At 44.3% G+C, this 21,253-nt stretch overlaps 1 protein-coding gene across 4 annotated transcripts in view; it reads right to left on the reverse strand.

The window, feature by feature from the left end:
* Positions 1-21,253, reverse strand: part of znf609b (zinc finger protein 609b) — a 112,778-nt gene that overhangs the window by 22,919 nt on the left and 68,606 nt on the right. For 3 of the 4 annotated variants that reach the window (XM_047362754.1, XM_047362753.1, XM_047362755.1), the window contains exon 3: positions 19,551-19,776. In XM_047362754.1, the coding sequence (XP_047218710.1) occupies positions 19,551-19,776 (226 nt within the window). Of the gene's footprint in view, positions 1-19,550; positions 19,777-19,857; positions 19,968-21,253 lie in introns of those variants that run through there. The other variant, XM_047362756.1, reaches the window with a different exon arrangement.

Here is a 21,253-nt window from a genome sequence, read left to right on the forward strand (position 1 = left end):
TTCTTTAGGATCTCTGCCCTACTATTAATAAAAACTGGTCTTCAGTGATTGACTTAATCCATCTGCTTGCTGCTCAGTGGTCTGGTCGACAGCTACAGGCCTCCAGACAACGCTCATACTAATTTGAAGGACAGCTTGTCGAGCAACTTCCCAGAGAGTGGTCTTGGCTGGTCTGTAAAAACAATTCAATGAGTCACTGATAGGTGGTCGTCAGTGAAGCATAGCTGGCAGGTGAGCCATAGACCCAAACACTCATACAGCACTGGGCTGCTTCAGATTTAGCAAGCAAAGAAGGGGTAATTAAACAGGTTGGACCTTTTATTAAGAGTGCGACGATATATCCAGCTCACAAAACTATACATAATATTGGATCCAGATTAGATTTGAATATTTAGAAGGTAACTAAGAAGCTTTCCAGAACTATCTGGACATTTAGAAACACAGATTTTGGGGAAGAAAAAAAAACACTTTTGGTGTATTTGTGTGGACTGATTATTCAGATTATGTTAAGTGATGACATTGAGACCAACTTTACACATGTACACTCTGGGTTAGAAAACACAACAATAATGGAGCTTGCTTAGCCATGATCTGGATCATTGACGTTTAAATTTTGTGCAGTTAATGTCGAACATTATCGCCACCTGCTGGAAAAGCATATATATATTACAGCGTTTATGACTGGTGTTTTCTATGGTGTTTTCAAAAACACTGGGAAAAAATATTCACTTTAAAACATTTGCAGGGTAGTGTGACTGGGGCCTAGGGACCCAGTTTCTATGTTTTTACCAATTATTTAAAGGATCCACAGATTACAAACTGTTATAATGTGTAATCAGTGTAATCAATAATTTAGTCTAGCTTTCACTTGTCTATATACACCACATTATTTTGTTTATCTCATTCTAAGATGGTTCTAATGCTTAAAACACTAAAAAATACTTATTTTGTGTTTTCACAAATAGAGTAAAGGTTTCATGGACCTCAAACTATGTTTTAAAGAATATATAGTTTATCTATATATTTGTTTGTGTAGGATTACCAGGTTCAAGTTTGGCTAGTAAATATTTTAGGTTTTTAACTAGAGGTGCACATCTGCAGTCCAGACTTCTGTCAGTGAACTAGTACTTTAGTTTAGCGCCAATAGGAAGCTCTGAAGCAGATGCCAGCCTTAGGATTATTAGCAGCTAAAAAATAACCAGTGGCTCTCAGTGCTAACAAAACATCCATATACTCATATCATCTGCCAGTCTGTCACTGTTTGCATTGTTTTTCTAACAAGGTTCTCAACCTGTCTGAAGTGCAATCTTTAATAGTTAAGACTGCCATACAGCTGGACAACAACTAAATATCTGCTTCCTTTTCAAAATAAGAGTCTCAAACATAGAGACACAGTATCTAATAGGAAGCCATCTTCTTCATATCTGGGGCCTGTAATAGATAGACTTAACTTCTATCTGTGATGCATTCACATCTTTTCAGTGCAGAAGCCAAAGAGTTTATAGCTGCCATGATAAAGCTGGAGATGCTGCAGTGATGGCTGCTGTATAAATAATCCATGAGATATACATTTATCACAAACAGCTTATATTATTCATCTATTAAGGAGCATAAGAAGCTATGGGACCTGCTTTGGGAATAGCGTGCTGTGAACTGAAGGAACAGGGTGTGTATGTGTGGATGTGTGTAAACACAACACTGCCACTGGCATGGAGCTGCAGTGTTTGGCTAAAGGGGCCCCCTCTGTGTTCCCTCTGCCCTGGAGCAGGAGCCAAGGCATTCTGGGCTGAGTTTCAAGACCAATAAACTTCTCCTGCATCTCAGAGATGGCATTTGGAGGTATCAGCATGCTAAGCCTGGGAGGGGCCGCCCCCGTCGCCCTGCTGACACAACCCTGGTAGCTGCCACTGCCTCGTCTGCTCCGAGGGGATTTGTTTCAGTGCCGGTCCTTAAAATACCATTGCTCTGACCCCCCCAAACGCACCCAGCCAACCTCCTCATGATCTCTATGCTTCACTTGCCTCCAGACTGACAGCATGACAGAGACTCTCTCCTATGTTGGACATTTTTTGTTCTCCTACACAGGTCTAGATTAATGTAGATTTAAATCTTTTTATAAAGGTATGTGGGTTGTTTTGTTCAAGCAGCAATCCATGATGTATTTTGGCTTCTATTAAGTCATTACCCAGATTTAAACTCATGTATGCTCAAAGACTTGAATTACACAGGACTAAAAAAAAAAAAAATCCATTCATCCTCATCAAGGAAGAATATTGTCAGCTCTGACCAGAGGTCCAGCTTCTTTGATCGCTTTTTATTATGTGTTGCTTGCTTCCTCCTCGTCTGCTTCCTTCTCTGGCATTTAGTGAGGCGGGTGAGGCACAGACAATTACTGGGAGCTTGTTGCTCATTTACTCCCACAAGGCCAAAAGGCGGAGGTGATGAAGCAGCTGTTGGTTGGCATGCTGAATGATACACACTCGCGTGCACACACATATAGGGGCTAAAATGCCTCAACTCCTCACACATGAAAAATGGTGGAGAGCTTTTTAACTCTTTTTAACTTCTAATCAGAACGCCTCTGCTGTGTGTTTGGAGCCTTGTTCTGTTCCTGGTTCTTTGGCTCATTTGTTGTAGAAACTGCAGCTGCATGGGCGTGTGATACAAATGGCATCTAGGTTGATTGTATTTCAGAGCCACTCAGTGGATTTTTAGGAGACCGTGCCATAAAAAAAATGATGCAGATGGAATACTGCAGGTCTTCTTGTTTAATGTAGTGAAAAAATAAGAACAAAAAAAATAAGTACAATAGAAGTCATTGAGAATAGCCCTACTGCAGATACCCAAACAGATATATCTGGTAAAACGACACGTAAGCTAATTTATTTGCAGCCGAAAAGCAGTAATTTCAAAGTAGCAGTTTTAAACTAAATCTTTCATGTTGAACTGAAGTTAACAGAGCTGCATAATGTCATTAAAAGATGGAATCAAGAATGAGGCTATGTATCACTTTATTAACCACTTTATTTATAAGGTTGAATTGTTGCTACTTCCAGTAGTATCGAACTAAACCAAAGGTCCTGGTCATAGAAAAATGACATCAGGACATCAAGGATGTGTTTTTTGCTAACTATACACAACATATTACAGGTCCTTATGCGTTATCGGTTAAACATTTCTTAAAAATAAGTGTCAGAATGAGAGAAAACCAACCCTTGATTACATTAAAATCAACAAAAGTGTCCAACAAGTAAAGATGTGAAAAATGAAATAAAAAATCTGAACTTGTTTTATTTCTGCTTGTTGAATCATTTATGGCTTCATATATGAACCGAGCTCTCCACAAGGATGAGGACCAAATATAGACAAAATAATTGGTGGTTCAGCCTTGATTATATACATCATCATCTGCCATAGATGATTTGCATAAACCCATAGGATGTGTATACATATATATATTATGTGTTTATGCAGATAATCTATAAGTAATTATTGGACTAGCCTTTTAGACAATAGATATTCTTGTAAAAAGCCAGCCACTACCTTAAATCAACATTAAAAGTTTAAATTTACAAAGTTATACCACATGTAGCTCTTCCTATCAAGCTAATGCTAAGTTTCAAAGCTAGTATAAAAACCCTGACAGAAATAAATGTCTGCTTGACAAGTCCTTTCTACTCTCAGATAAAAAAAAAAGCATCTTCAAAGCAATTCCACTTGTAATCTTACCTGAGAGGTCTCTAAAGCTCTGACAGCCATAACAACCTGTGTGCTACACCTGCAGACTGTCCCCCTCCCTCCAACCACTGCCATCTCTCTCCACCTCACCACTTTAAAACCACTCTAAAGCACCCACCATCGTCCTCCCCCACCGAGCCAGACAGGACGGAATCAGAGGAAAACACAGCTCCACTGGACCAAACCACCACCTCTTTCAGCCAAAATACCAGCGTGAGAGAGTGAGTGCAGGCGAAGGACAGGCTTGATAGGGGGAGAGGGAAGGGGGCAGGGCAAAAGAGGGGCTCAATCACTCTGTGGGAGGCAGAGAATGAGGGAGAACAGCATAGTACTGGTGTTGGCTCAGAGCCATGTTTGTGTCACTAACAGAAGTGGCCTTGTCTTCCCCCCCAATCCCAGCCCTCCATCCCCCGCCTCTCCCCCATGCCATGCACTCACTCTCTCCCAGTTTGCCTGGAAACAGAGTCAAGGGGCGATCGGCTGGATGCTTGGTAACAGAAAGAGGAGAAAAGGAGGGAATCAAACAGAGCTCAGAGCTGGAGCAAAAATCAAAAAGAGGATAGGGGGGGGGGGGAAAGCCACTCAATGGCAGAGACTGTTTTTGGAATGTTGATGAGGCAGAGAGCTTTTTTTCCCTGTTTGGTTCCTCAAAGTGAACCAATAGACAGCACTGTGGATGTGTGGGCGATTTGTACTCAGCATGCCCGCAGAGCGGCTGAGCTGCTTTGAAGATTCAGTGTTTGCATTATTTCACTTGCCCAACAGAAAGAAAAAAGAAAACGGGCCGAGTTTCTCAGATCCAACAGAACCTGATAATGATACTGATACATCTTCAAATTGAATAAGCTCAACGTGGTTTCAATCAAAGGCTGGGAAACAGAGTGCCTAAGATTTTGCGCGGATTGCACTGCAGGAGACGAGCCAACTCTATTCCCAACTGGCAGGCTTGCACAAAAACAATAAAAAACAGCTTTGTTATGGAGGCATGATGTTTCTGAGCAGATATCTCTGCAACAAACTCCCGTCTGCACACTCCCAGGCAGAAAAAAAAAAAACAAATCAAGGCCACCTAAGAACTGGCTGCCAGCTACTACCCTGCCTGGCAGTATAATGCAGTATGTGCTGTTAAAGCACAAATTGGTACCACCACTATTTCCTCAGGCATTTTGGGCATATCGAATTATACTTCAGGAGGCAAAGCATGAATAGTAATAAGTTAGAAAAGAAATTATTTGATGTCTTACTCACACAGCAGTCACTATGTATTGGTCAGACGTTTACATACACTTATCATTGGCATGAATATGTTTAATCCTTGGCTTTAATGATGAGTGATGCGAATGATCCTAGAGACTATGTTGTCTGTGGTTTAAATGCCCCTGGTAGGGTCTCCCACGGTAAAAAGTCTCTGCGAGATGGGTCGGACAAAGAGCAGTTCAAGACACCTTCACGAGGACCACAAAATCGAAGCACTTTATGTCGACCGGTACGGCGGAGCCGGGGTCCCGGCCTGGAGCCAGACCTCATGGACAGGTTGCTCCTCGCAGGACCCGCCCAGGCCAATCATGAATGAGAGACGTGAGGCCATTACGAGTGGGCCCACCACCTGCAGGGGGACCATGAGGGACCAGTGCAAAGAGGACCAGGCAGCGGACAAAGATGGAGAACTCAATGACCCAATCTCCAGATGCTTAGGGTGACTCTAGGGACATGGTATGTCACCTCGCTGGGAGGGAAGGAGCCTGAGCTTGTGCGGGAGGTCGAGAGATCGACTAGAAATAGTCTGCTCACCTCCACGCACAGTGTGGGCTCTGGAACCCAGCTCCTCGAGATAGGTTGGACTCTACAGGTCCTTCTCAAAAAATTAGCATATTGTGATGAAGTTCATTATTTTCCATAATGTCATGATGAAAATTTTACATTAATATATTTTAGATTCATTGCACACTAACTGACATATTTCAGGTCTTTTATTGTCTTAATACGGATGATTGTGGCATACAGCTCATGAAAACCCAAAATTCCTATCTCACAAAATTAGCATATTTCATCCGACCAATAAAAGAAAAGTGTTTTTAATACAAAAAACGTCAACCTTCAAATAATCATGTACAGTTATGCACTCAATACTTGGTCGGGAATCCTTTGGCAGAAATGACTGCTTCAATGCGGCGTGGCATGGAGGCAATCAACCTGTGGCACTGCTGAGGTCTTATGGAGGCCCAGGATGCTTCGATAGCGGCCTTTAGCTCATCCAGAGTGTTGGGTCTTGAGTCTCTCAACGTTCTCTTCACAATATCCCACAGATTCTCTATGGGGTTCAGGTCAGGAGAGTTGGCAGGCCAATTGAGCACAGTGATACCATGGTCAGTAAACCATTTACCAGTGGTTTTGGCACTGTGAGCAGGTGCCAGGTCGTGCTGAAAAATGAAATCTTCATCTCCATAAAGCTTTTCAGCAGATGGAAGCATGAAGTGCTCCAAAATCTCCTGATAGCTAGCTGCATTGACCCTACCCTTGATAAAACACAGTGGACCAACACCAGCAGCTGACACGGCACCCCAGACCATCACTGACTGTGGGTACTTGACACTGGACTTCTGGCATTTTGGCATTTCCTTCTCCCCAGTCTTCCTCCAGACTCTGACACCTTGATTTCCGAATGACATGCAGAATTTGCTTTCATCCGAAAAAAGTACTTTGGACCACTGAGCAACAGTCCAGTGCTGCTTCTCTGTAGCCCAGGTCTGGGGAATGCGGCGCCTGTAGCCCATTTCCTGTACACGCCTGTGCACGGTGGCTCTGGATGTTTCTACTCCAGACTCAGTCCACTGCTTCCGCAGGTCCCCCAAGGTCTGGAATCGGCCCTTCTCCACTATCTTCCTCAGGGTCCGGTCACCTCTTCTCGTTGTGCAGCATTTTCTGCCACACTTTTTCCTTCCCACAGACTTCCCACTGAGGTGCCTTGATACAGCACTCTGGGAACAGCCTATTTGTTTAGAAATTTCTTTCTGTGTCTTACCCTCTTGCTTGAGGGTGTCAATAGTGGCCTTCTGGACAGCAGTCAGGTCGGCAGTCTTACCCATGATTGGGGTTTTGAGTGATGAACCAGGCTGGGAGTTTTAAAGGCCTCAGGAATCTTTTGCAGGTGTTTAGAGTTAACTCGTTGATTCAGATGATTAGGTTCATGGCTCGTTTAGAGACCCTTTTAATAATATGCTAATTTTGTGAGATAGGAATTTTGGGTTTTCATGAGCTGTATGCCAAAATCATCCGTATTAAGACAATAAAAGACCTGAAATATTTCAGTTAGTGTGCAATGAATCTAAAATATATGAATGCTAAATTTTCATCATGACATTATGGAAAATAATGAACTTCATCACAATATGCTAATTTTTTGAGAAGGACCTGTACTTTGGAGTGGCCCGTGGGGAGGGGCGATGGGCTGGGGTGGGTTTACGTGTTGCCCCCCAGCTCAGGCATCTCGTGTTGGGGTTTAGCCCGGTGGATAAGAGGGTCGCATCCCTGCGCATAACGGTAGGGACAGGTCTCTGACTGTCGTTTTGGGCCTACAGGCCGAGCGGTAGTGCAGAGTACCTGGCCATCTTGGCGTCCCTATCGGGGGTGCTGCATAGTGCCTCTCCCGCGGACTCCATTATTCTGCTGGTGGACTTCAACACCCATGTGGGAAAGGAATGGCCTCCATGATCTGAATCTGAGTGGTGTTTCATTATTGGACTTCTGTGCAAGTCATGGATTGTCCATAATTCAATTCAATTCAACAATACTTTATTAATCCCAAAGGGAAATTAAATGTTGTTATAGCTCATATTTTGAAGGTTTCCTCAAAGAGCCGTTGTAGATGCTGATGGCTGTCGGCAGGAAGGATCTCCTGTTGCGCTCCGTCTTACAGCAGATCTGAAGAAGCCTCTGACTGAAGACACTCTGTTGTTGTAGGACAGTCTCATGAAGAGGATGCTCAGGGTTCTCCATAATGTTCTTCATTTTATGAAGAATCCGTCTTTCCACAATGATCTCCAGAGGTTCCAGAGGAGTCCCCAGAACAGAGCCAGCCTTCTTTATCAGCTTGTTGAGCTTTTTTAAGTCCCTGGCTCTGATGCTGCTTCCCCAGCAGATGATGGTAGAAGAGACCACACTTTCCACAACAGACTTATAGAAGATATGCAGCATCTTGCTGCAAACACCAAAGGACCTAAGCTTCCTCAAGAAGTACAGTCTGCTCTGTCCCTTCTTGTAGATGGCTTCACAGTTGCATCTCCACTATAGTCTGTTGTCCAGGTGAACATCGAGGTATTTATACTCCTCCACCACCTCCACTTCTTCTCCCATGATAGAAATAGTTTTTGACTTATTCCTGTTTCTCTTAAAATCTACAATCATCTCCTTTGTTTTAGTCACGTTCAAAATGAGATGATTGTTTCCACATCATGCCACAAAGCGGTCCACCACCTTCCTGTACTCAGCTTCTTGTCCATCTCTGATCCACCCCACGACTGCAGAATCATCCGAGTATTTATGCAGATGACAGGAGTCTGTCTTGTACTGGAAGTCTGAGGTGTACAGAGTGAAAAGGAATGGTGAGAGTACAGTCCCCTGTGGTGCTCCTGTGCTGTTGACTACCTGGTTAGACTCACAACCCTTCAGTCTCACAAACTGTGGTCTGTTTGTCAGGTAGTCTTTGATCCAGCAGATTGTTGAGGCCTCCACCTGAGTCTTCTGGAGTTTCTGACAAAACAAATCAAGTTGGATTGTATTAAATGCACTGGAGAAATCAAAGAACATGATCCTCACAGTGCTGGCTTTGTCCAGATGACAGTGGGTTTGTTGAAGCAGGTGTATGATGGCATCTTCAACTCCAACTCCACAGCAATAAGCAAACTGAAGGGGGTCCTCATGGTTTACTGTTTGCTTACTCAGGTGGGCCAACAGGAGTCTCTCTAGGACCTTCATGATGTGAGATGTCAGGGCAACAGGTCTATAGTCATTGAGGGCTGATGGGTGAGTTTTCTTTGGTACCGGAACAAGACAGGAGGTCTTCCACAACACCGGAACCTTCTTCTGGGCCAGGCTAAGGTTAAAGAGGTGCTGCAGAATCCCACAGAGCTGATCTGCACAGGCCTTCAGGACTCTAGGGCTGACATGATCTGGACCTGCAGCCTTATTCCTATTCAGTCTCTCCAGTTGTCTCTTCACCTGACTTCTTGAGACACACAGGTGGAAGGGGAAAGCAAAGGAAGCATCAGCATCTTCTGATATGGTTGATGGCAAACATGTAGAAGCAGAAGGGTCTAGGGCTGAGGTGGAAGATAAAAAATGTGAGGTGTTACTGGACAGCTGTGGGTCCTGTGGGTCAAAGGAAAGTGGAATGTCTGTTTGGCTGTGAGCAGGAGAGGAGGATGCTGAACTTGTTTCTGAACTGAACCTATTGAAGAATGTGTTCAGTTCATTGGCTCTGTCCCGACCTCCATCGGTCTGATCATCCTTCTGCTTGAAGCCTGTGATCTTCTTCATCCCTGTCCACACATCTCTGATATTGTTTTGCTGGAGGTTGCTCTCCAGCTTCTTCTTGTACACCTCCTTGCTGTCTCTTATCTTGACTTTAAGCTGCTTCTGTAAACTCCTCAATAATTCTCTGTCTCCCTCTCTGAAGGCTCTTTTTTTCTTGTTAAGCAGGTCCTTCAGGTCACTGGTGATCCAGGGTTTGTTATTGGGGAAGCATCTCACGGTTCTGGTGGGGATGATGTTATCCACACAGAAGTTTATATAGTCGGTTGATGTCCTCTCCATAGGGCTGGCACAGTGCATCCCAGTCTGTAGCCTCAAAGCAACCTTGCAGAGCTTCTTCAGCTTCCTGTGACCATTTTCTCACAGTCCTCTTTATTACAGGTTGCCTCTGAACAAGGGGCTTATATTTCGAGCAGAGAAAAACAAGATTGTGATCTGATTTGCCTAGTGGAGGTCTTGCTATAAGAGATGTATGAGTCCTTGACATTTGCATAAAACAAATCCAATGTTTTGTTTTCTCTGGTAGAGCAGCTGACAAACTGTTGAAACGTTGGAAGTGTAGCAGAGAGTGAAGCGTGGTTAAAATCACCAGAAATTGCCACAAAAGCATTGGGGTTTTGTGTCTGTAGCTGAGCAACAACTGAGCTGATGGCATCACATGCAGTGTCGGCAACAGCGGAAGGTGGAACGTAAACTGTTGCCAAAATAACACTGTTGAACTCTTTGGGTAAATAATATGGACAAAAACTTACTGCCAACAGTTCAATATCTGGACTGCAGAGTTGACACTTCACAGTAACATGTCCTGGATTACACCATCTGTTGTTCACAAGTACTGCCAGTCCACCTCCTTTACATTTGCCGCTCCTCTTTAAATCTCTGTCTGCTCGTATGGTTAAAAAGCCCGGCAGAAAGACACTGGAGTCGGGGATATGATCCTGCAGCCATGTCTCAGTAAAACACATGATACTGCATGCCCAATACTCTGGCTGGGTCTTTTGTAGGGCTTGGAGTTCATCCAACTTGTTTCCCAACGATCTCACATTGCCCATCATAACCGACGGAAGAGATGGTTTGAACTTCCTCCTTCTCTCTCTTCTCTTAGCTCCTGCTCTGCATCCACGGCGTCTCCTTTTCAACTCATCAGGGATTTGGGGTTGTAGTTGAAGTATTATTTGAGCTTTTGAGATATTACTCAGCTGCTCCCGGTTGGCAATGCATCATAACAAATGTCCAAAAATAGAAAGGATTAAGAAAAACCTTCCAAGCTGCACAGCATCCGACACCGGAGTGGACAGTCGTCCAAAAAAAAATCAACTGTATCCACCACAAGAGGAATAGTTCCCAAAAAAGAATAAATCAGAATCAAAAGTAACAGAGCTACTCCAACCTGCTGCCACCTTGAGCAGCGCAATTCACAATAAATCGCAATGAACACCATGTTCAAGCATAAGGAAGATGGCGCCGACGATGGCAGCCTCGGAGCTTCGCTCTCTCTTTCTTTGTGTATTTTGTGTGTTTTTGTTTGTTGGGCCACAGTACTGTAGTCTCATTCAGCAGAGAGGAACTTCTCAACATCCAAGTCCTCTTTTGGGATTTTTTCACCATCATTCATCGATCCGAGCTTCACTGAGCTTCTGGCGAGCGGAGCCGGGGCACTCTTTGGGATACTGCGCCGAAAGCGTGCCGGCGCGCTGGTAAAACTCTATCAAAGAGGTCTTCGCACACCACTGTCTTCAATCCATCTACCAAATGTCTGCTCTCTGAGTAACAAGATGGACGAGCTGCTTCTTCTCGCCTGTAAAGACATGGACCTCCGCAGATCAGCGGTCCTCTGCTTTACCAAGACATGGCTGAGTGAAAACATCCCGGACTGCGCACTGCTGTTGCCAGACTTCCAGCTGTTCAGAGCGGATCGCAGCACGGAGCTATCGGGGAAGAAGCGAGGAGGCGGAATCTGCTTTTATATAAATGAAGGATGGTGCAGAGACATAAAAGTGCTGGGGAAAACATGTAGTCCTGATCTGGAGACATTTTCCATAAACTGTAAACCGTTTTATTCACCGACAGAGGTTTTCTCGTTTATAATTGGCTCATATTTTCCACCACATGGCTGCACTTCTGCCGCTGAAAAACATCTTGCTGAGCTGATTACAGACGTGGAGAAAAAATACCCTGACTCTTTCATCATAATACTAGGAGATTTTAACAGTGCAAACCTCTCCAATGAACTCCCCAAATACAGACAGCATATTAAGTGTCCCACCAGAGACAAAAACACACTGGACCATTGTTACACAGCTTTAAAGGACTCATATCATGCTGTTACCAGGGCTGCTCTGGGTTTTTTGGATCATTCTCTTATCCACCTCATCCCAACCTACAGACAGAGACTAAGAGCTTCCAAACCCGTGGTTCACACTGTTAAGAAGTGGACTGAGAAATCAAAGCAGACACTACAGGCCTGCTTTGAATGCACAGACTGGACTGTTTTTCAACTTCAGCCACTGACTTAAACCAACTAACTGATGTGGTGACATTATACATCAGTTTCTGTGAGGACATGTGGGTGCAGACCAAGACCTTCTGCACCTTTGGGAATAACAAGCCATGGTTTACTCCACATCTCAGGAACCTGCGTAGGGACAAGGAAGAAGCTCACAGCAGTGGAGATTGGGCACAGTACAGGCAGGCCAGGAACAAACTAATAAAGGAGATCAAATCAGCCAAGCGAAACTAAAGAACAGCTTTTAATTAGAAGTAATTAAACCTTTACTTAAGAAACCTTCGCTTGATCGAGATGACTTGAAAAATTACAGACTTATATCCAATCTTCCATTCTTATCTAAAATTCTTGAGAAAATAGTTGCTAATCAAATGTGTGAGCATTTACACAGCAATGACCTGTTTGAAGAGTTTCAGTCAGGTTTCAGAGCTCATCATAGCACTGAAACAGCTCTGCTGAAAGTCACTAATGATATTCTTATGGCCTCAGATAATGGACTTGTGTCTGTTCTTGTTCCGTTAGATCTCAGTGCTGCATTTGATACAGTCGATCACAATATTCTCTAAAAAAGGCTGGAATATGCTGTATGGATCAGGGGAACAGTGCTAGGCTGGTTTAAATCTTATCTGTCTGACAGATTCCAGTTTGTTCATGTAAATGATAAATCATCTTTAAACTCCAGGGTTAATTGTGGAGTATCACAGGGTTCAGTACTTGGGCCAATTCTCTTTACTATATATATGCTTCCAATAGGTAAAATTATCAGGCAGCATAGAATACATTTTCACTGTTACGCTGATGATACTCAGCTTTACTTATCCATAAATCCTGATGAGCCCAACCAGTTAGATAGACTACAAGCATGTCTTGAAGACATAAAAACTTGGATGACTTTACATTTTCTGCTTCTAAATTCAGACAAGACAGAAGTTGTCGTCTTTGGACAGGAGTCTTTAAAAAAGAAACTGCTTAGTCACTCGTTTAACCTGGATGGCATTAAATTGACCTCCGATAATAAAGTAAAAAACCTTGGTGTTATTTCTGACGAGGACATGTCATTTAAATCCCATATTAAAACAGGTTTCTAGGGTTTCCTTCTTTGAAATCCTGAACATGGCCAAAATTAGAAATAGCCTATCCAGGAGTTACGCTGAAAAACTAGTCCACGCATTTGTTACTTCAAGGCTGGACTATTGTAATTTTTTACTATCAGGATGTCCACAAAATGCTGTTAAAAGCCTTCAGCTGATTCAAAATGCTGCAGCAAGAGTTCCGATGAAAATTAAAAAGAGAGATCATATTTCTCCTACTTTAGCTTCCCTTCATTGGCTCCCTGTTAAATCCAGAATAGAATTTAAAATTCTCCTCCTCACATATAAAGCCCTTAATGATCTAGCTCCATCATACATCAGAGATCTGATTGTTCCATATATTCCTAACAGAGCACTTCGTTCTCAGACTGCAGGTTTACTAGTGGTTCCTAGAGTCTCTAGAAGTAGAATGGGAGGCAGATCCTTTAGTTATCAGGCTCCTTTCCTGTGGAACCAGCTCCCGGTTTTAGTCCGTGAGGCAGACACCCTGTCTACTTTAAAGACTAGGCTTAAAACGTTCCTTTTTGATAAAGCTTATAGTTAGAGTGGCTTAGTTTATCAGGGAGGGAACTTTCCTCCCTCCCTGTTGGATGGTGTAAGGGGGAGTCAGGTTTAGCCTAAACCAGCTCAGTTATGGTTGAGGTGCAAACACACCCTCCATTTCTGCTACCTGTATGACCCTTTCTCTTTTCCAATGGTTATGGTCAATCTGACAGAGAGAGGTATCCCAATCGTTGTGGTTTTTAGTATAACAATGGCCATCAATGAGCTCTAGATGGACCAACTGTCTACTTTTAAGGCTAGGCTTAAAACTTTCCTATTTGATAAAGCTTATAGTTAGAGTGGCTTAGGTTATCCTGAGCTATCTCTGTAGTTATGCTGCTATAGGCTTAGGCTGCTGGAGGATATAATGACCACTTTCACCCTCTTCGCTACATTCTCACACTACTCTAATTCTGCATTATTTGCTGTTATTTCAGTTTTTAACTTTATGTTCTCCCTCTTTTCTCTTCCTAGAAGCTACACCTGGCCTGACTCTGTGTCTACTTGTGACACCTTTCTGGAGAGGGGCATCGTCCGAGCTTCTGCTGGCAACATCTTAATGCTCACCCTCTACCAATGATCCACGTGGCCCTGTCTTTCAGTGTTTAACCCTTTCTCTCTCCTAGACATGGCAATTGACTGAGCTTTTACTGTGACTAACTATGTGGTCTCTTTCAGACTCTAACCTTGAAAACTGGCTCAGAGTTTATCTGTTCTTTCTTTCTTGGTGAAACGACTAAAGGAGCTACATCCATTAACATTTACTTTTCCTTCCCATAGAAAGGACTCCTGGATCAGTGCTTCTTTGTCCTCTTTGTGTCTCTGCTCTGTTCTCTCAAACCCCCAGTCGGTTGTGGCAGATGGCCGCTCACACTGAGCCTGGTTCTGCTGGAGGTTTCTTCCTGTTAAGAGGGAATTTTTCTTCTCCACTGTCGCTACATGCATGCTCAGTATGAGGGATTGCTGCAAAGTCAACACCAGGGACTGTCCACTGTCTCTACATGCTCATCCAGGAGGAATGAATGCTACAAGTCTCTGACTCGATGCAATCTGCAGGGTTTCCTTAGACAGAAAAACGTTTTATCCAATTTGAATAAATAACTGAATCTGACTGCACTGTTCAATGGTTAGAACTATTTGGAATGTATGTACCTGACTTTTGTGAAGTGCCTTGAGACGACATGTGTTGTAAATTGGCGCAATATAAATAAACTAAATTGAACAGCCTTTTTACTGGTGACGCTTCGGCTGTATGGACCGGTCTGAGAAACCTGACTACCTATAGGAGCCCCCCCACCCATCCTGAATAGAATCCTTGCCTGGCTAACCGTCTGAATGGCTTCTACTGCAGACATGACAGAAAGCCGTTCACACCCCAAACCAACTCCTTCACATCCCATTCTTCCCACAAATTCTTTCCATAAAGCAGCCAACCACCTACCTTCAGATCCTCTGTCTGCACTAAAGATCTCTGAGGAAGATGTAAATAGGCTCTTTCAGCGCATGAAAACAAAGAAAGCTGGAGGACCTGATAACGTCTCCCCATCATGCCTGAAAGCCTGCAACTCGTACCGATCTTCACCCGGATCTTCAACAAGTCACTGGAGATGTTTGAGGTTCCTTCCTGCTTCAAACGATCCACCATAATCCCAGTGCCCCACCATCCTAGGATTAAATGACTACAGGCCTGTAGCCCTGATGTCTGTGGTCATGAAATCCTTTGAGCGGCTGGTGTTGAAGCACTTGAAAGACATCACAGGCCCCCTCCTGGACCCCCTGCAGTTTGCTTACCGAGCAAATGGGTCGGCAGATGATGCTGTCTACTTAGGTCTACATTTCATCCTGCAACACCTCGACCGTCCAGGGACGTACGCCAGGATCCTGTTTGTAGACTTCAGCTCGGCCTTCAACACCATCATACCAGACATCCTCCACCAGAAGCTCACCCAGCTCAACGTCCCAGCCTCCACCTGTCAGTGGATCAACAGCTTCCTGACGGACAGACAGCAGCAGGTGACACTGGGGAGCATCTTCTCCCGATCCAGATCAATAAGTACTGGTGCCCCCCAGGAGTGTGTTCTATCCCCACTCCTCTTCTCTCTGTACACAAATGACTGCACCTCAGTGGACTCCTCCGTGAAACTCCTGAAGTTTGCAGATGACACCACTGTCATTGGTCTGATCCAGGACGGTGATGAGTCTACATACAAACAGGAGTTGGATCAGCTGGTACACTGGTGTAGTCAGAACTACCTTGAACTCAACCCACTCAAGAATGTAGAAATGGTGGTGGACTTTCAGAGAACACCACCCCCATACACCCCCCTCACCATCCTCAACAACACCGTGTCAGCTGTGGACCACTTCAGGTTCCTAGGACCTGAGATGGTCCTCACACATAGATACTTTTCAGAAGAAGGTCTAGCGGAGACTGTACTTCCTGAGGCAACTCAAGAAGTTCAACCTTCCACAGGAGCTGCTGGTCATCTTCTACACTGCCATCATTCAGTCTGTCTTGCCTTCATCCATCTCAGTGTGGTTTGGCTCATCCACAAAACAGGACAGGTCCAGACTGCAACAAATAATCAGGACTGCAGAGAGAATAATCAGGGCTGACCTTCCCTCCATCCAGGACTTATACAGGTCTAGGGTCAGGAAAAGAGCTGCTAAAATCTCTTCAGACCCCACACACCCTGCACATAAACTGTTCAGAGCTTTACCTTCAGGCCACCGCTACAGAGCACTGTTTACTAAAGCCAGCCGCCACAGAGACAGTTTCTTCCCCCAGGCTGTTTCTCTGATGAACATTTAATAGAGTACAAAACAACAGCACACAGATGTTGCAAATGCACCTTTTTATTTATATATGTGTATATTTGTATATATGTATATTCAAGGACATAAAAGATATATGCATAATATATCTTATAACGCATAAAAAAAACAAAAAAAAAACCCAGAGAGCAAAGTGTACCGGAGTCAAATTCCTTGTTTGTATGTACGAACTTGGCAATAAAGCTGATTCTGAATCTGATCAGTGCACCAGGACACCCTAGGCAGGAGGGTGGATGAGATCCGCTCTGAGTACCTGAAGTCTCTGGATGTTGTGGGGCTGTCATGGTTGACACGCCTCTTTAACATTGCTTGGCGGTCGGGGACAGTGCCTCTGGACTGGCAGGCAGACCGGGGTGGTGGTCCCCCTTCATAAGAAGGCCGACAGTCACACCTTGACTTCAGGAGGATCAGTGTGGTTTTCGTCCCGGCCGGGGAACACTGGACCAGCTCGACACACTCTACAGGGTACTCGAGGGTTCATGGGAGTTTGCCCAACATGTGTTTTGTGGACCTGGAGAAGGCCCAGTGGGGGGTGCTCCTGGAGTACAGAGTCAGGGGCCCTTCATTAGGGGGCCATCTGGTCTCTGTACAAGCAGAGCAGGAGTTTGGTCCACATTGTTGGAACTAAGTCAGACCTGTTCCCAGTGCATGTTGGATTCCAGCAAGGCTGCCCTTTGTCACCTGTCCTGTTCTTAACTCTTATGGACAGGATTTCTAGGTGCAACGAGGGGCCTGAGGGGGTCTGGTTTAGGGACGAGTTGATTTCGTCTCTTCTTTTTGGTCCTGCTGGCCCCCTCTAGCCAAGACCTACAGCATGCACTGGGGCTGTTCGCAGCAGAGTCTGAAGTGGCTGGGATGAAGATCAACTCCTCCAAGTCTGAGGCCATGGTTCTTGACCGGAAAAGGGTGGCTTATCCTCTTCAGGTTGGAGGGGAGTTCCTGCCTCAAGTGGAAGAGTTCAAGTATCTTGGTGTCTTGTTCACGAGTGAGGGGAGAATGGAGCGGTATATTGACAGACGGATCGGTGCAGCTGCCACAGTATTTGGGACACTGTGCCGGTCCATTGTGGTGAAGAGAGAACTGAGCCGAAAAGCAAAGCTCTCATGAAGTTTGGGTCATGACTGAAAGAACAAAATCCCAGATACAAGCGCATGAAATGAGCTTCCTCCGTAGGGTGGCCGGCACTCCCTTAGAGATAGGTTGAGGAGCTTGGCCATCCGGGAGTAGAGCCGCTGCTCCTCCACATCGAGAGGAGCCAGTTGAGGTGGCTCGGGCATCTATACTGGATGCCTCCCGGAGGCCTCCTTCGGGAGGTGTTCCAGGCACGGTCCAGGACACACTGGAGGGACTATGTCTCTCGGCTGGTCTGGGAACGCCTTGGGCCCCTCCCCGGAGAGGGGGTGTATGGGGAGAGGGAGGTCTGAGTGTCTCTACTGAATCTGCTGCCCCCCCAACCCGGTCTCGGATAAAGCGGAAGACGACGAGCCACGAGCCACTATTTCCTGCGATGGACTGGCGACCTGTCCAAGGAGTACCCTGCCTCTCGCCCATAGACTGCTGGAGACAGGCACCAGCTCCCCTGTGACCTACTATGGAAGAAGCGGTATAGAAGATGAATGAATGAACGAATGAATGAATTATACTTCAAGAGGCAAAGTATGAATAGTAATGACAGACAAATTCTTTGATGTCTTACCCACACAGCAGTCACTACGTATTGGTCAGTGGTTTACATACACTCATCATTGGCATGAATATGTTTAATCCTTGGATTAATGATGCATGTGAACCTGGCTTTTAATAATACATTTTCCATAGATTTGAGTCACCATTGCTTGCGTTAACCAAAGGCAGCTCTAAAGTGCCTGATTGGAATCACTTTCATGTTCAAGTTGTAACCATCTGATCCAGACGCCCCCACTCAGATTAAATTGAATAGATTAGGGTGTTGAAGAACAATCCAAGAACCACGAACTGGAACCTACAGCAACACCACTGAAGCCAGTTTAACATTAATATGGAATGAGAGACTCTCGACCAAGACAGAACTCCCTGCTTTAAAATGAACACCCTAAAGCTTGGATGAAATTTGCAGCAGCCCTCATGGATAGGTCAAATGCCTTGGCCAAAGGAGAAAGACTGAGGTGTCAAGCCACAGTGGCACAAAGCATGTTTAGATAAGTTAAGGCGAGGCTTTCAAACCCAAGAGCACTGTACCAACTGGCAAGCATGGTGGTGATAGCATTATGATGTGGAGCTGTTAAACGACCAGTGGTACTGGTTAATAGCTCAACATTGTTAACGATTGCCTCCAAATTCTTCCAATTTTACCTCCAATCAAAGATTAGCTGGTTGAAAGTTGGATAGATTAGGTGCTCCAGTAGGACAACCATTCCAAACTAGGGCTCCAGCTGCAACGATTATTTTGCTAATCAATTAATCTGCTGACAATTTTTTCGATTGATAATCGGATAGCAAAAGGTCCTTAATAGGAGTTTTTTGTTTTTGTCTTTTTTTTTTTACAGAATTTGAACCATGTAAGGCTAAAGCTTTGCCACTTAAGCAGTTTTGGATGGAGCATTTTTACAGACAAAGATGAATTTTCATCTTAAATGCAAAATGTATATACTTGTACAATTTTGGCGTAATTACTTACCTAAGTGGGTTGTTCTTTAAACAAACGGCACATTTAAAGAGTCTGTATACTCCAGTTAATGATTAATAAATGACTAAATCAGTTGATAATTATTTCAATAATCGATTAATCACGATTAATCCGATTAACTGTTTCAGCCCTATTCCAAACACAAATCTAAACTGCAACTGAATTGAATATAGCCGGCCAACAGCTTCTGGTATGTTCTTCCCAAACTCCTAACCTCAACCCAGTTAAAAATGTAGGGACTATACTTGAAAGCCAGGTCAGTGCCAAGAAACCTACCAATGAATGACTGAGCTCTACTGCCAAAAGCCTGCTGATGACGAGCGCTGTCAGGGTGCAACTCGTTAAGGGACCTTTAACCACACATCGTGGGTGTATGTAAATATCGGACTGTGTAAGAATAATTTTGGCTCTGTGTGGTTTACAGAAAATCTGACTTGGAAACAAATAATAAATAAATCACTCAATGTGTATGATCATTCCATCTTGAAAAAATGTTGAAATATATCATTACAAGCCCAAATTAAATTAATGTCAGTTAATGCCTCACATTTTACTATATTTCGTCTAGTGTAAAAAAATGCAGAACTAATGTGTTTCACAAGGAAGAGATTCTCTGAGTATTACGTTAAACCACATTTCTTACCGTCTTCCGTTTCTTGCCACACAATGCCTTCAAGGTTGACGCTGGTGCCAGGCTCGCATGGCCCCAAGCACTCTGGCTCCGTGGCCAGGGCCACGTCAGACGTATTCACCGCCACTGAGCGCGTGCGCACCATTATCTGCTCACATGGTGAGGCGATTTCGCTGTTGCCAACCGTGGCCAGGAGGTGGAGGGGGGGAGGAGCTGGCGTGGAGACAGGAGATTCCATCTGTGGAGAAGGATGAGGTGGTTTGAGAGAGGAAAAAGATACACATGATACACGTCAGAACCTCTTTCTAATCTCACACACAGAGCTGATGCTGAGATTCAGCCAACAAGGAAAGGGAAGTGAACATAGAGATATTCTGCTATTTCAGTGGCACTTGAAAGAGATCCTCCACAGAGAGAAAGGACGATGCAGCTGTAAGTGGTGCAATGTACTACTGTGTCTTTGCTCAACCTTTCTCCTCAACCTCAGAGGTGATTAGCAGTGAATGCAGGGAATGAAGAGGAGGAATGTGAACTGCCTTAACTGTCTCTGTGGAAGGACAGAATTAGAAATGCAGGGTCGAGCAAACACCCCTCCTTCTCTCCAGCTTTCCTCCCTCGCACACAGCAGAGCTGTATCCGTGACACCAAATCATCTCGCAGACCGATCGCTCATTAATTCTCTCAATTAAAAAGCTAGTTGTGGTAAGGGAGTAGGCCGCTGAGGGTCAGTAATTGATTCCACCTGTTCTGACACGCTGTGACAGCAGTGAGACGACAGCGGGTCCGTGTGGGAAAGGAAAATGAAAAGAACAGCGAAGAAGGGACGCACGCATTGAGAGGAACCAAAACTGAAGGCACAAAAACAGAGGTGGACAAAGAGAAAAAAAGAGACTTGGAGGGGAAACCTGATGATGATTTTAGGGCCACTGTGACACCACTCTCCGCTCTCTTTATTCAAGGCAGTCCATATTAAAGTGCTCCAAATAATAAGGGGTGAACTGCAGGAGGAATGCCAGGCTGCAGCCAGCCACATTTATTAATTGGGCATAAACTACTCGGTGCTCTGGAATATGCTGCCAACACTGAATCCAATTACGCTTAGATGACAAAACAACTGACACAGTAGATTATCAGCTCACAAAGCCTTTAAATAACTGTTTGCAGGGGACTTAGCGATTGCAAAACTAAAAACAGTTGCTCCTGACTAAGAAGTTTGATGCGTTTAGACAGGTCAGTGAGTCCAGCACTTTGATACAGAATCAAACAGATGAGCTGCTGATTTAAATTGCCTTCATGCAGTGAGCTTTGTTGGAGGTTAACTAAGCCTTGCAAGATGAACAAGCACAAACTGCACATCTATGCATCTCAGATGCTTCTGATCAAATGTCGACTAAACTGCTGGCCTGATTAATCTCATGTCGGCTTGGAAAGAGAAAAACTAAATACAGTACTGAGTTTTTGCTTCATTCATTGAGATTCTAAAGCTTTTGGTACCAAGTGTCATAAAATGGAGAAGTCAAATTAAGGCTTTTTCACCCATTAGGATATAGTTATAGATTATACACCGAAATATTCTGAGTGGGTTGCAGAAGTCACAGGATAAGAAATCTAAATCCATGATGACCAGAGTACTTCTAAAACCAAACATCAACCCATGATTAAATTTAATAATATCTCATCTAAGTGTTTTGCTCCGAGGCTTCTGATGTCAATGT

The sequence above is a fragment of the Girardinichthys multiradiatus genome, chromosome 4 (assembly GCF_021462225.1).
Source record: "Girardinichthys multiradiatus isolate DD_20200921_A chromosome 4, DD_fGirMul_XY1, whole genome shotgun sequence".
Taxonomy (NCBI): Eukaryota; Metazoa; Chordata; class Actinopteri; order Cyprinodontiformes; family Goodeidae; genus Girardinichthys; species Girardinichthys multiradiatus.